The sequence below is a fragment of the Myotis yumanensis genome, unplaced genomic scaffold (assembly GCF_028538775.1).
Source record: "Myotis yumanensis isolate MYYU_CA2020_CCGP unplaced genomic scaffold, mMyoYum1.0.hap1 SCAF_16, whole genome shotgun sequence".
Classification (NCBI taxonomy): domain Eukaryota; kingdom Metazoa; phylum Chordata; class Mammalia; order Chiroptera; family Vespertilionidae; genus Myotis; species Myotis yumanensis.
Genome location: NW_027223767.1, coordinates 20,454,753 through 20,471,406, shown reverse-complemented (window position 1 = coordinate 20,471,406; position 16,654 = coordinate 20,454,753). Strand labels below are relative to the sequence as shown.

At 38.0% G+C, this 16,654-nt stretch overlaps 1 protein-coding gene across 2 annotated transcripts in view; it reads left to right on the top strand.

Annotated features, from left to right (window-relative positions):
• TAOK1 (TAO kinase 1) overlaps positions 1 to 10,826 on the top strand; it is a 113,408-nt gene extending 102,582 nt beyond the window's left edge. For both annotated transcript variants that reach the window (XM_070394497.1, XM_070394499.1), the window contains one exon: positions 1,551 to 10,826. In XM_070394497.1, coding sequence (XP_070250598.1) covers positions 1,551 to 2,012 — 462 coding nt within the window. In that variant the 3' untranslated portion in view covers positions 2,013 to 10,826. The remainder of the gene's footprint in view (positions 1 to 1,550) is intronic.
• The last annotated feature ends 5,828 nt before the right edge of the window (positions 10,827 to 16,654 follow it).

Genomic DNA, 16,654 nt, shown 5'->3' with positions numbered 1-16,654 from the left:
TCAGGTATTATCAATCTGATCATTCATTAAATGGTTCAACATTTTTTTCATTGTCTATTGACTTTATTATGGTTTTTTACATTTAAAAAAAATTATATGCAGTCAAGTATTTTTATTTGGAATACCTCCCAATTTTCTAGAACTGATTATGATGACTACCCAACCACTCTAGTTACATAGAATCTTCTAACTTTTTAATGAAAACTTTATAGTTTTTGTTTTTTACTTTGGTCCATTTGGAACATGGTAAACAATGGGGTTCCACTTTTATTTCCTTCCAGATGGCTGGCCAATTGTGCCTGTATTATTTATTTAAAAATCTACTGAGATCTGCATTCTATTTCACTAATTTTCAATTTCAATAGCAGTATCATGTTTCTCTTATTAAATGACATATGTTATGTCTGATAAGATTGGTTTTTCCTCACCCATTTTCTTTTTCATTCAACTTTTAAAAATATATATATTTTTTTACTTCAGAGAGGAAGGGAGAAGGAGAGAGAGATAGAAACATCAGTGATGAGAGAGAATCATTGTTCTGCTGCCTTCTGCACGCTCACATTGGGGATTGAGCTCGCTACCCAGGCATGTATCCTGACCAGGAATCAGACCCTGCCCTCCCGGTTCATAGGTCAGTGCTCAACCCCTGAGCCACGCTGGCCAGGCTCATTTAACGTTTTACCTAATGGGTTTAATAGCCATTGATGATAATTGCCTTGATTTATTATTTTAATAGAGGTTATTGCCTTTGCTTTTAAGAACTTGATTTTACACATTTTATTTTTAAATTATTTATTTATTTTTAATCCTCACCTGAGGATATTTTTTCTATTGATTTCCAGAGAGAGTGGAAGGGAGGGAGAAGGAGAGAGAGAGAGGAAGAGAAACATTGACATGAGAGAGACACATCGATTGGCTGCTTCCCACATGCACCCCTACCCAGGCTGGGGAACCTGCAACCGAGTTATATGCCCTTGACCAGGAATCAAACCTGAGGCCTTTTGGTCTAACCACTGAGCAGAATCAGCCAGAGCTTGATTTTACGTATTTTAGAAATATAAATTATGTATGATTGCTACAGTACACCTCTTGTTTTTTTAATATTTTTTAAAAGATTTCTCTTTATTTTATAACTGAGTAGCATTCCATTGTGTAAGTGGGCCACAGCTGCTTTTTTTTTGGTTTTCCTTTTAAAAATATTTTTATATTACTTTATTAATTCCAGAGAGAAGAAGGGAGAGGGAGAGATAGAAACATCAGTGATAAAAGAGGATCATTGATCGGCTGTCTCCTGTACGCCCCCTACTAGGGATCGAGCTCGCAACCAGGGCATGTGCCCTGACCGGGAATCAAACTGTGATCTCCTTGTTCAAAGGTCGACATTCAACCTCTGAGCCACACCGGCTAGGCTGATTTTTAAATGTACATCCATAAAATAGCAAGAGTGAATTTCTTTATGATTCACTTCAAAACTGAATAATTATTGCTTCCTTAGTTTTTAAATTTTTAAATCAACTTTCTTTTTGCTTCCTTCCTCCAACCCCTAACAGATTGAAGAAGAGATGTTGGCTTTACAGAATGAACGCACAGAACGAATACGAAGTCTGCTGGAGCGTCAAGCCAGAGAAATCGAAGCTTTTGACTCTGAAAGTATGAGACTGGGTTTTAGTAACATGGTCCTTTCTAATCTCTCCCCTGAGGCATTCAGCCACAGCTACCCAGGAGCTTCTGGTTGGTCTCACAACCCTACTGGGGGTCCAGGACCTCACTGGGGTCATCCCATGGGTGGCCCACCACAAGCTTGGGGCCATCCGATGCAAGGTGGACCCCAGCCATGGGGTCACCCCTCAGGGCCAATGCAAGGGGTGCCCCGAGGTAGTAGTATGGGGGTCCGCAACAGCCCTCAGGCTCTGAGGCGAACAGCTTCTGGGGGACGGACGGAGCAGGGCATGAGCAGAAGCACGAGTGTCACCTCACAGATCTCCAATGGGTCACATCTGTCTTATACATAGCTTAATAGTTGAAAGTGGCAATTCTGCTGGAGCTGTCTGCCAAAAGAAACTGCCTACAGACATCGTCACAGCAGCCTCCTCACTTGGGTACTACAGTGTGGAAGCTGAATGCATATGGTATATTTTATTCATTTTTTTAAAGCGTTCTGTTTTGTGTTTACTAATTTGGATGTCATAGTATTTGGCTGCCAGGTTTTGTTTTTTGTTTTTAACTTTTGGAGAAATTTAAAAGGGGGAATTGATATGTGTGTGTGTGTGTGCACGCATGCACACATACACACACATCATGTGTGTGGTAAAAAGAAATTGGCTAGATAGGGGGTATTTTCTGAACACTGCAAATATATAATACAGCAAAATGGCTTGAGTCATCACTTTTGGGCAACTACATCCTAAGGTTTGTGAAAAGATCTAAAGCCTTTCTCCATACCCCAAATTCTTAAGAACCACTCACAGCAGGCAGCATATGCTAAAACAAGTTATTATAGAAACACACTTGTATCCCTTCACCAATACATTTTCTTTATTACGTTGGTCTGACTTCTCAGCCTCATTTGGAGTAAAAAAGTGGAAAGCCATGAACACTGAAGGGTTGCATTGACTTTTTCAGAGAGTAGAAAACAACTGAGTTCTTTTTCTGAACGCTGTGTGGGCTTGCCAGTGATCCCCCCCTCACCCCCATTCATTTGTGCCTTCTTTGTGGCATGGTGAGATGCAGGTGCTTAAGGAGATCACAAGTTGTGTGGGAATTTCATCCAATAAACCTGTGAGCCTTCAAAGGGAAAGACCAGAAGGGTGAGAGAGGTCCCTGAAAGTTCATATGGTAGGTGTGTTCAGCAGCAGAGTGAGGAGATGAAGCCTATATATCCTGATGTTTTGTTGCTTATACTGTGATATTTCATCCTAGCTAAGCTCTGTAACTCCCAAAACCCTAAACAGTACTTTTTACTTTGTACAAAAACAAAGACGTATAGCCAATACATATCAAATGCCTGAGGTATTTGAATAATGCCATATTTGCAAACTGCCACCTTTTGGAATTCTCATCACACTACATAGACATTAATTTGACTACCCCCTTTTGGCTTATGGGATTTCCTGTTTACAAGTAGAATAGCCAATTATTTAAAGTTTAGTTGCCATAGTGAACCAGGAGTCACTGAGCCAATGACTTTACCAGCTGCTGACTAACCCTCACTACCACTGTAGATTTTGCTGCATGTGCAGGTCCTCTTTTTTTTCTTTTTTAATTACTGTTTTTGTTGCTGCAATACTTTACAAACTTCTGGTTCCTTGAGACTTAGTGACCATTTGACATCATGTTAATAACATCATACTATAGGAAACACCACTTCCTGAAGTCTCTAGCGTCTGCTAAATTACTACTGAAAAGGAACTAACAAGTTTGGCAAATTAAGAATAAAAAAGTAAAGTAAGTTATAGTGGTCAGGGAATCTCTTGACAAAAGCTAACCTTTTTTTCCAGAGAGGGGCATGTTTTGTTTGTTTTGTTATGTTTTTTTTTGTTTTTGTTTTTCAATGAAGGATCAACCCAGTGCTGAACGTCAGATGTTACTTGGTATTCCATTGCTAGTGTGGAAATTTAGTTGAAGGTGGATAGGGAGCTGTATTACTTGAAGAAAAAAAAATTTCTTTCCAGTGACATATCAGAATTTCTACAAGTTATTGTCCTGCCCCCTCCCCAGTTGTCTTGAAGAACCCGTGCTGCTAACTATGGGTCCTGCTTTTCATATAGTCGAAGTTTCCAGTCCCTCTCAATGATACTTTTTACCTAGGCCAGACTGATGACCAAATGTAATCTTATCACTTTTGAAATCGTGGTTTTCTCAATTAAATTTAAGTCTTCCCCAGGTATGTCAGTCCAATCTCCATGGATCATCCCCTTTAGGAGTTTCTGGGATTCATTTAAAGGTAACTGGAAGAAAAATTAATATTTTAATGTAAATATTTTAAAAGCCAGTATCACAATAGAATTCACACAATTTTAGGCAGTGTTTCAGGTAGCACTCTGATACATTATCCTCTTGGCCATGCTCGAGATCACCAACTTTTAGATGAACAGGACATGTACTTGTCATATCTAGTGAAAGGGGCTTTTAATTTTCTCCATATATTTTTTGCATTCAAATATTATATAATATTTCAAACAAATTGAAATATCTACTTATTTGGAAGAAAATTATAGAAGAGAGCTTTAGAATTAATAAAATGCCCAAAAAATATAATGAAATTTGATACTTAAAAAAAAATTCTTATTAACCCCTCTGTACTACTAGAGGGATAGAATAGAAAAGCAGATCCATTCTGCACACAAAACTCTTTAAAATCCAAACCACTTCCAGTGACTTCGAGTTAGTCAAATTGAATTACTGAGTTTGTGCAGAGCATCTGTACTTGTAAAATTGTGATTGAATGCTGACTCCAAAGGTCTACCCAGTTGGGCTTTGTATCTGATTTATCTGTGGGGCAACCAGTTTTAACATGTAGGTCATGAGTATACCTGGATTATTCCATTAAATTAATTTTATTTTAAAAATATACAGTTTGCAAAAATGATTAATTAATTGGTGTGTGTTTATAAGAACTAACTTCTGAGGAATCTCATACATGGTAGGAATCAGTAAAGAATAAAGTTTGTAGCAGGAAACTGAAAAGTTTAGAGATTCTAAAGAAAGAAGCAGGCACTTTCTAAATCAGTGTGCAAATGTCAATATTTGATCAAATTACTACCTCCTCCAAGAGTTGGTGTTCACTCAGTACATATGTGTTTAAGAAAATAAAAAGTATGAGAAATTTGTCCGGCATATTAGAAAGTTATTAATGCTATATCTGGTATCCAGAACTTGGCAGTAAAAATTTTCTTATGTTCACTGTATCTCCCTTTCTTTAGTTAGCGTTTTCAAAAGCAAAACCTCATATCTTGATAAATATTATTTCTAATTGGATTCCCTTCCTTTTGCACATATTTTTCTCCTCTTATTAAAGTCAGATCTAACCCCAAATTATAGTTTCTTCATTATATAGTAATGTTAGCTGGAAAATGTTTATATTATTTTTATTCAAAGCTACCCTTTTTTGTAGTCAGTTCTGTCCCTAGGGATGAATAGTTCTACATTTGATGCCATGCCTTAGGTATAATATGCTTGGTACTAGAGGCCAAGGATTTATAGGGAAATTAAACTATTTAGTATAGTCATGATTTTCAACTGCCCAGACATCAGGTAAACACTATTTAGTACACTAAAGAAACTGTCCTTGATCCTCCCTCCCACTCCCACTTAATTTTCCTCATCCCCTTTTCAAAAATCAAAAACTCTATGAGTGTCTTTTTCAGACCATAAGACAGACTTTAGTAACTTTCTACTTCTTTAAGTGCTAAATGTCTGGCATTTTAAACTTTTATAAAATACATTGTGTTGGACACTGGAATAATACTGTTTATTTTCACCTGTGAAAAATGACTTTATTGTACTTGAAACACCTCCTTTGCATTTCTCCATTTGTGCCATTCACTAGTGGAAATAAATTGTATTATACCATGATCTACTGGCTTTTTAAAACTGTGTTAAATATGCACATTTTTGGTATAGCTATTATCATTTGTATGTATATATTGTATATACATATGAGTGTCTATGTGTGTAGGTAGATGGATGTAACTCATACTGTACATTTCCATCGGGGCACTTAAGGTTCTGTTATTTTGTTTTGTTATTTCAAATCCTCAGTTAAGGCAAGAATGCATGTGTTTAAGAATGAGTACTCTGGGGTGATATTTATGAGAAGGTGGTCATTAGCTGCAGTCTTTTCTCTTTTAATCCCCTCTTAACATTTGTGTGAGTGGAAAGAAAGTTAAGTAAAATGTGGAACCATACGTTGCAAAGACAGTAAAATAGTGCTGGGGAAGGAGCCATTTAGTGTTTCTATGAGTTTGTGTCTTGAGGCAGTAAAGATAAGTGATGCAGAGAGAAGTGAACCATGGAAATTAAAAACACTGTTGGTGATTCCTCTGCAAAGATGATAAAAGAACCAATAAATCACACAATCTTCATGTGCAGTCTTTGTATTTCTAAGTAGTGATGTCATTGATTCTCTTACTCTTTTTACTCCATTAATACCAATAATTACAAATTTTGCTAAGGACCAAAACAGCCAAGAAAAGAATTACTGCTGAAGCATCTAAGGTTCTCCTAAACTATAAAGTCAACAGGAAATGGCCACTGGGAGAGAAGGATATGACATTGGCATGGGACTTTCTCCCTTTAGCTGCCTCTTCTTACTTGCTAATAGTAAGTTCTTTGTGTACCTCCCACCCCTTCTGAGCCACTATTCAAGCAGAGATTTGGCTCAACATAGCAACCCTTTCCTAAGAGATTTATGGTCTTTTGTTTTGTCCCATGCTCACAATGTAAAGTGTCTAGTGTGTATTCAAGTCAGAAAATAATACATTTAAGGTATATAAGTATGAGTCTTCTATAATGATGGAAGAAGAGGTTTTTGTTTCTTAGATAGAAAACTGCCTTCTCTAAGGAACAAAGCCAAAACTTGGGCTGTCATCTTTGAGCTGCTTATCAAAATACAGACTATTATTAAAGACAAACAATTTCTCTATTTTGTTTTCCCTCATCTAACATGATAGATAGTGCCCCAAGCAGGTTCTAGCATTACCTTTGAAAAGGCACTCACTCAGTTGTTAAAACTGGAAAATTCCCATCCTCAGATTCCTAAAAGAATGGAGAGTGTGCTGTACACTTAGCAGACTTGCCTCTTGTATGCAAGGACTACTGATTGAAGTCTATTTTGCTGTGTGTCTGGTTATGTTGTCTGCACTTTTATGAAATCACTACAGTAGACTACATTGGAAATGACTATTAATTTGTAAAGAAGTAAGTTTTATTAATAACTGTCTAGAAAAAGAAAGTGAAGCTGAGAACTCTTCCTTTATTGTATATTTATATTTTCTACTGAACTCTGGGAGCCCTCTTGAAAGTCACATTGACTAATTTTTCCCTCGTTTATATTCAGACTTCCAAAATTTCACTAAAACAAGGGAAGAGAGAACCCACTTGGCCTAATGGTAGCCTTCAGAGCATAAGAAATACATAAATTAGTATGCACCTTATCTGCCTGTTGTGGGTTTTTTAAACTTGCACTTCCCACCTACCCCAAAAAATAGATGTTCTTTAAAGAAAATAAATGAAGAGATTACATCTGGGGAGCCATTTACTATGTCACCATCACTGTTAACTGTTTCCCAGCAATCCTAACTGAAGTTTCAGAGATTTTATGTGTGTGTGAATGCATCTGTGTTGGGTTTGTTTTGTTTATAAATATCAAGAGATTCTCCTTTAAGTAGAGAAAAAGGTTAATACTCTCTGAAACCAGATACCCATTGGATATACTAATCTGAACATCTGTAGGTAGTTTGCCATGAAAAAGTGGAGAGAAGACGAGACTTCTGAATGAATGAAAAGGGTATTTTGATGCCCAAGAATTCCCCCCAAAGTACGGGTAATTCAACCTGCACAGTTTCCTTTTCACTCATAGTTTGTAGTAATTGTGAGTAAAAAATCATGTAATTATCTGTAAATATGTAGCTAACAAATTGACCTAGTTTCTGTATTTTTTTGTTTTTGTACTAAAGTTTATAAGTCTGTGCCAGCTAGAGAGAAGTTGCTGTGATTGCCGATTGTGGTCCTAGCATCTAACCCTGAAACCATCCTAGGTGGCATTTTTAGAATTAATGCTTAAATGTTGTTAAACAGGGGGAAATGAAGCTTAATCATTGGTCAGGTTTAAAATCTTTTGAAGTGAAGTCATTTTATTTAATATAATGATTACATGTCCTCAATCATGAATGAGGTAGGGAGCCTCCCTCCCCCAGTGGCCATGTTTACAGAAGTGTGTATTTGTCTATAAAGTGAAGAGTTTTAATGTTTTTGTAAATTATGCAGGTAACATTATGGCTTGGAACTGTTTATTGGGCTCTTTAGCTGAATTTTTCAAATGAAATGAACTATTCTTATTGCTGGCACATTGATCCCATTGCTGGAGCATTTTTCCTCTTTCCAGAATTACATTTGTTCCTTTGTCATTATCCCCACTTAACCTTTCTCTGATATGCCTTGTAATCCTAGCCCTAAGGTATTTAAGTCTAGAGAACATAGACAAGGAAAATGCATTTTTTAAAATCCATGAACCCTCATTTGTATGCTTTCAGTACTCATATGTTTCTATGGCAACTCCAAGGTCAGTGGAGTTTAGAAATGAGATACGTGTGTACTCTTTGCTTTTGCATGGCTTGGCTTAGCATCAGAGGTATATTAGGGCCACTTGAAAGCATGAAGACCAGTTGTATGAGAACAGGTTTCTCTTAGTGGCACATTTTGCTTTTTCTGAGCCCTGAAATACATTGCCTCAGCATGAACATTATTGTTACTATAAATTGTACATGGTCATGGAGTGAATTGTGTGATTTAAAAAGATGTAACTGCTTAATGTTTGCAGATTCTGGCTGATCCATGTGACTATTTGATACATATCAAACAAATGAAGAGAGGGGTATTGGAACCCTTCTAACCCCCTTTTTTGTCATAGGCAGGTATATTCAGTTTAATATGTTGGCTGCCCCTGGTGTGTTGCCGGACAGCTCTTTTTTGGTGCCCATTCCACATGTGCTCCCTTGCATTTCATAGTATCACAGAAACTACCACCCCTTCTCCCCAGTAGCATTTTGTGTTACACATTTTATTCCACATTAAATGGGAATTGTGCCTACTTAAAGTGCCCCTGTAATTAATTACATACACATGCCCTAAAATCCAAGCCAGAGTCACAAGGTGGAAATTTAAAAAAAAAAAAAAAAAAAGTCCACTTGAGGCCAGTAATTTATTTGACAAAGTATTTTACCACATTATCGTGACACTTGATATATGAGCCTATTAGGAGTGGCAGGTGGTTTCATAGAGCAAAATCCAAGTGGAGAGGGATATGTAAGGTTTCTGTTAAGAGATAATTTTGTTCTTATTTTACCTTCCCTTTTATGATCCTTCTCTTCGAGGTTAGAAAAAGTTAATTATCCAAATTTATTTTGTTTTTTATCTTTTAGGGAAATTTTTACAAAATCGATGGTCTGATGTAAATAACGTTTTAAAGTACAGTGCACATAACTCCCCCAGACTATTCCAACCTGATAATTTGTAAATGCTTTAGAGTTTTTTAAATTAACACTTGTGTTGCTAAATCCTATTTATGTAAGTCTGCTAAAATTTTTAACCCATTTAAAACTTATGACATTTAAATAATGGATGGGTTACTCTGAGCAATTTAGCTTTCAGAACCCCCTTGTTTTAGTATATGAAAAAGATCGCCTAATGCGTATTAATGAGGTTGGAGAGACTATGAGAAATATGTATAGTGTATATTTTAAAACAGCTTTGCTTGTATTGTGAAGATTTAAAAACAAACTTGAGATTTTTAACGTAACTATTAACACAGTTTTAACATAAGTTATCCCACTGGGTTTAAGAGCATCTTGAATGTATAATCCTTTTTGTAACCCAGGTTGGTCTCTGCTTTTACCAGTCATCCAAACATATTATTTATGTTTTTAATTTTATATACTCATTTCCCTTTGTTTTCCTCAACCAGCATGATTTTTTTGCACATGTATTGTAGAAATTTTTAAGAAGAAAAATTAATACATCATTTTCTCTGGGTTTTCTTCACTTCTCTCTTCCTTTCTACTAACCCCTTACCTTAAAGGCCATATCGCTCCATTTGCATTGTTTGTGCAAATGCCAGGGTTGGTTTTTATTTTTATTTTTGCTATTTACCTAAAAAAAAAGAAAAAAGAAAAAGAAAAATGCTTCAGTCAATTGCTTTTTTATTTAAAAAATAAAAAAGAAAAGAAAAAAAGCTGTAACCTTATCATTTCTGAGTAGACCATTGAGAGATGAATGCACACCTGTAATAGCCTAGGACCAGCTTTGGTGGCTAAAGGGAATATTTTAACTAAACAAGAGGTTCCTTTCTAAAAGTGGTATATATTATTTACAATCTCTTTAAGTTATTCCCACAAGTCAGGGGTCCAGATAAAATGAGGGTTATCAGCAAACTGATGTTATCATTGAGGTTCATCAATGAATTTGTACATTTCTAGTTCCCTTTGGTGAAGGGAAAAATGATGATTTTGCAAGACCTAGATTTTGGCTTGGTTTCTTGCCTCCTTTTTTGGCAGCCTACATCTTCTCATCTCCTAAAGCCCTTGAGCCTGTAGGGTTTTTGTAGTGGACGAAGGACTCGTGGTCTTCTAAAACTAGACTGATTTTTTTGTGTGTGAGAGAGATTATCATCTTGAAAGTGATGTTCTTCCACTTTACAGATGACTAATTTCAAATATACACAGTCCTCTCAATTTTCGGACCAAACAGATGCCCACAGTGGAGGCTTGTCGAGGGTTGCAATGGGGAGGAAGCCTCTCCCTCACTGTCAGCACCAGCTGGTAAAGGTGACTGTACAGGTGTGCATTTTCCTTTTGGTAGAAATGGTCCACAGCACTAACTGGTAAGGCTTATGTACAGTATATTGTCAGTATTCTTCTGGTTCAACATACCTTAGAGTTCATATATAACCTGTATTAATTGTATAGATTGTGCATTTAAAGCTGTTACCAAGTTGTCAGAACTTAAGAGCGAAAACAAGGTCATATGTAATATTTTGTTTGTAAGTATCCTTTGTATCATAGCAAAGGAAATGTTTAAAAAATCAACTGTAATAAAGTAATTTTAGTACACAGCGTGTCTGCGCAGTTTTTTTAAAGTAATTTAATTCCCATAAAAATAAAGTGTAATTACTGATCTCAGGCAGTATGCTGGATATTGAGATGATAAAAATGAATAAGAGCCCGGCCGGTGTGACTTAGTGGTTGAGTGTCGATATGAACCAGGAGGTCACAGATTCCCAGTTAGGGCACATGCCCAAGTTTTGGGCTTGACCCCCAGTAGGGGGCATGCAGGAGGCAACTGATTCTAATCATTGATGTTTCCTCTCTCTCTCTCCTCTGAAATCAGTAAAAATATATTTTTTTAATGAGTAAGATATTGGAAAGAGTAAAATTCTCTGATACAGCCATGAACTCTCTAGTCTAATTGCCTGAAATTCTGTTTGTCCATAGAGTGAAGCAGCCTATTGTGTTGTGGGTGTCATGGCTCTTCAGGTTCTAACAGTTTGATGCAGGTCCTTAAGTTTGGTATAGACCTATTTGTGGTCTACATAACTACAACTCCTTCCACACAGACACAGATGTATGCAGGTCTTGGACCTTGTGTAAAGCTTCAAAAGGTGGCTTCATCTGGACTTATCTTACCAGATTTGAAAATCATCCCATTTTAGCCCTATATGGGGTAGATTATCTAATCTAGTTCCTTTGTTTAAAACACTGTTAAAGTGACATTTTTTTCAGAAGGCTAATGAATAAATAAGAGGGATTTCATGGACTGGGGTTTATATATATATGTTTTTAAGTATGTTTTTTATTTTAGAGAGAGAGGGGAGAGAAACATAGATTAGAGAAACACTGATCAGTTGTCTCCTACACACCCCTTACTGGGCATTGAGCCCAAAATCTGGGCATGTGCCCTAACTGGGAATAGAACTGTGACTTCCTGGTTTATGGGTATATGCTGAACCACTGAGCCACACCAGCCAGGCTTAGTATAGCTTTTTAACTCCCAGAATATTGATATTGAGCTATTTTGAGATTAACATTCATTTAATGTTAATTGCCTGGGTCAATCAACTATGTGGCAGAGCCAAGGTTAGTTCCCAGGTCTCTTACCTCCAGCATTTCCAGCATCCCACCTTGAATTTGGAGGAACTCAAAAAGGATTTACAAAACAAGGTTTCTTTCTGCTTAATCACCACTCCCATCACCCCCACCCCAATGGGGCACTTCAAGCTATAGTGGAAGGAGAGTATTAGACAACATCTGCTTCTAGCCTGTATGTATCCTATGTCAACAACACAAAACAAATGTCATTGGCTAAAAACATCAAAGATGTTCTGAGTTATGCTTAGGGTTTAAAGCCTATCCTACTTGACTAAAAGAAATGTGAACACAAAGTTACCACAGTGGTCAGCTCCACAGCCCCAGTGGTTATAAGCCAGTGCTGTCACCTGCATCTCAGCCAGTGATGCCAGCTGCAGAACCAGGGTTCTCTATGCGTTGTTGGCAATTTGTGACTTTAATCGCTACTGTATTTTCAGATACTTGTGTTTTTTTAATATTTTTATTTCAGAGAGGAAGACAGAGAGAGAGACATCAATTATGAGAGAATCATTGATTGGCTGCCTCCTGCACACCCCACACTGGGGATTGAGCCTGCAACCTGGGCATGTGCCCTGACGGGGAATCAAACCGTGACCTCCTGTTTCATAGGTGGATGCTCAACCACTGAGCCACGCTGACTGGGCCAGATACTTGTTCTTAATGGATACAGGGAGACAGAGTTGCTAAGGGTATGCAACTATACAATAAATTTCGGAGTGTCATTTATAATGTGTATAGCTCTCCCATGGAATTGTATACTCCAGCAGCTCTAAAGATACATTCTTTCCCCTTTTGTTATCCTTTATATTATAAAGTATAAAATGAGTATTATTTACTGTCATCTCAGCCAGTGATTAAGAAAAGGCAAATAAAGTATAAAGAGCAGTGGTTTGGGTTCTGTCTTTAGCCCCACCATACTAACTGTGAGATCTTGAAAGTCACATCATCGCTGAAACTTCATCTATGAAAAGTAGGAAAACAGATGGTTCTTGGCTGGAACAAATGAACAGTGTGAAAGCTATTAGCCACCATAACCTGGTTATCAGAGTACATGCAGGTGTTTAGATGGTGGGTGGGGAGATTTGGGCCTCAGTTGGGCAACCCAGGAGCTGGACTGTGAGCCTCAAAGTGTGCTGCTCTCCCAGGCTCTTTCCAACCTTGCAGTGAAATTAATAACGAACTTCTTGGCCTTATAAGAATTAAATAATCAATTCTGATCTGAAAGCAAATGCCACCTCATCAGAGAGGTCTTCGAGCTCCATTGAGTTAAACAGACATGGAGCATGGGATCTACCTGCTTTTACTATCTCATATCCTAACAGACCTCCTAAATTAAGGCCTATTCATAGTCTCAGTCCTTTCATACAGAACAACTCAAAATAACTTTCCCAAGGACATAGGAGTCACTGATGAAGTACAAACTAGAACCCACATCTCCAAACTCCTTCAGTACTCTCATCAATACACAAGTTGCTAATTGTCCACTGGAAAATATCTCTATGTAGGTACCTTTGATGATCAGGGAATTTTGAGCCTGCTGGGAAATTATTAGCTCAGAACAGGAGGCCTGGTTGTTGATTAAACAGAGCTGCCACCAGTTAGTGTTAGGGGACAGAAGTGAAGCAACAACCAGTGAATAGAGAATGTGCCGGGAGGCCCTGTTAACTCCACAGGTAGGTAAGCATGCTCAGTACACAGAGGACTTCAGAAGATAAAAGGCACCTTTTTTTTCTGGAGATTTAAAAAATAATGACATTCCATTGTTGCAGGGAGACTGCAATTTATTTGCTATTCAGAGGCAAACAAGATGGAGAGATTTTTGTTCAACCATCCTAGTGATGAACCCTACAACAAGGTATTCCCTTATATTTTTTTTGTGTTAGTGTCTTTTATTGGTTTAATGAAATTCCACTTTTCCTTCAACTTATAGCTCTTCCTGGACACTTTAGAGTGTAATTATTGGATATCTTAACATCCTCTGGTCACTTTGGCAGGGTTATTTTTATTAAGATCTTTGTCATCTCCAACTCATAGGTCTGTGATCTCCTGATCCTCAAACCCATAAATTAACCAGAAGTCTTTACAACCCACTGTGAGCACTATTTTAACTCACTGACTCTCAGATGAGAAGAGAGCTTATATGTAACTTGGGCCACCTTATTTCTTGGCACATGTCCCCTCCATAATGTGTGCCAAGTGGCAGTCTAGTTTGTCTATCCCACATCTGATGTGGAACTTACTGTTTCCTGAGGCATTCATCCCATATCCGGGCGTTCGGATATTCTCTAGGTACAACTCAATCTCATCTCTTCCAATTGTGGTAACTAGTGAATACAATTTCTGATGCCATCCTTTGTGGTTTGGCTGAAGAATCACAAAAATACTTCTATTGGCATTGTTACCAAGGCCTACCAAAGTCGCCAAGTGTGTCTGCTTGTTTAAGCAAGGAGAGGAATTCATGCTAAAGTTCATTTGTAAAGCAAGAGAGTTTGGCATTACTCAGAGTGACTGACACAAAGGATCTTGTGGTCTGGATGGAAGGTGAGGACAGAGGAGCTTCTGTGTCCGGGTGGTTTTGAGGTTTTATATATAAAGGCAAGATAACACTTCCTGTGTCAAGACCTCTTTGCTAACAATACTCAAGTCTTAGAAAGGATATCTTCATTCAAAACAGAAATTGTGTCTTCTCAGAGTGAGGATTTTGTGCTTTGTTTTTCATACCTTTGACTCCAGCCAAGCCACCCCAAAAGCCTATGTATAAATACATAAAATACTAAGTCTTTAAGAGAAATTATAGCTTAGCACAGTCTTCGGTGTCAGAGGGCTGAACTTAGTAGAGCTCAAACCTTCAGAGGCAGTTGTCTGCTTCCTGCATCTTGAAACAATGAGTGGAGACAGAGGACTCAGTCTCCACTTCTGAGATAATGGCTCCTTCAAATCAGTGGGCTTTTCTTTCTTATCATTTGAAGGTGTTCATAAATAGTGAAAAGACCAAAAGGGTGTCAAGCAAGTGAACGAGGCCTGCGAGGGTGGCTAAAGCCTTGCTACCTGGAAAACTTCAACTCAGCAGTCCTTTGGGTTTGGTTTTGTTATGTTTGTTTCTTGCTTTCTCAAACTCGGAAGTTGTCATTTTGTTCACGGGCCACACACTCTCTCAGAATAGTGTCTCTGGGGTTCCTCAAGCCGATTTCATATAATTAGTCATTAACCAAAGCAGAGCCATTTGGGTGATTCCTTTATCGTGAGACTGAAAGACAGGGTCACCCAAACCTGTTTGAACAGGAGCTATACTTTCTTGGCAAAAGTGAGCTAAAAAGCAGTGGTTGTTGTCAAGCAGTGAGGGGAAGATTAGAGATAAGCAGCTTCCTGAGATAGGCTACGAGCACATCTGGCACAAGGGGAATGGAGAAATACTTAAGGGATTAGGTCAGTGATTTTCAACCTGTGTGCCGCAAGAAATTTCTAAAATGTGCAATACTCAACTCTTTAGTCAGAGACACTGACCTCTATTCCCTTCAGCTGTCAAATTAAAAAATGACAGTAGCTGTCTGGTGTGAATGTTGTGTCTTGAACCATAAATATATAGGTCATATAATAGAATTGCATCTTGTTGGTTATGTTGCATAATAAGTTTGCATCTTGATTGGTTAATTCTTGGTACCAGAAATCTTTATATGCAAGTATAGACACCTGATTTTTTAAAAAGTCATTTTGGAGCAAAAAGGGTAAATAATTAGTATTATTATCCTATATAATAAAAGGCAAATATGCAAATTGTCCCCTCGACCTGGAGTTCAACCAGGAGTTCAACCAGGGGGTGGGGCTGGCTGGTGGCCTCTCCCCATGCCAGCCCTGCCCTCAATCGGCCCACCACATGCCCATGGCCCCTCCCCACAGCTGGCCTGGCCCAACTGTCCCCGATCGGGGCGGGCCGGCCGGACCCCACCCGTACACGAATTAGATAATAAAATCTCTAGTTATTTTCATAAATCAAAATCATATCTATTTTTCAGATCGTCAAAAATATATTTTTGGTGTGCTGCAGAATTTTAATAATTAGTTTATGTATGCTGTGAGATGAAAAAAGTTAAAAATTGCTGCTTTAGGTCATTAGGATTGTGGACCTAAGGGAATTAATGGAGCCTGGACTAGAACTGTCCTGCCTATCTGAGGGCTTTAAGACAGTAATTATCCTTCTCTCTCCCTCTCTCTCTCTCTCTCTCTCTCTCTCTCTCTCGCTATAATATTATAATATTGTAATATTATAATATTATAATATTGTAATATTATAATATTATAATATTCCTGCAGACTTTCCTATAAAAGGAAAGGGAAACCAACTATGACTTCTCAAAAAACTATTATCTTAAAGAACCAGAGTTCTGGGGTACCTGGCAATACAGATTTAGACTTTGCAGGCCATTTAAGCCAGAAACAGGGGTGTTTAAAACCAGTGGGCTGCTTCCCATTTTGCAGTCAGTTTGGAGTGGTCCTAGGGTCCTGCATATGGGACTGTGGGCCCCTAATTAACTGAAATTCCCACTGTACCTGATGTTGGGGGGAGGGGGCTGATTTCAGCAGTTCTCCTGCACCAAGCCTCACAAGGAGGTTGTTAACCAGCAGTGAACGGCTTCTTTAGATTTCAGTTCCTTGTTATTCCTCCTGCTCAGAAACAGTGAAAGACCTTTAGATGAGGAGTGTGCGGAGGAGCAAGACATGGGAAAGGAGGGAGGTCGTTTTTTTTCATGACAGGAGAATGTGCCTTAGACAATTGAATGTTGTCTGCACTTCAG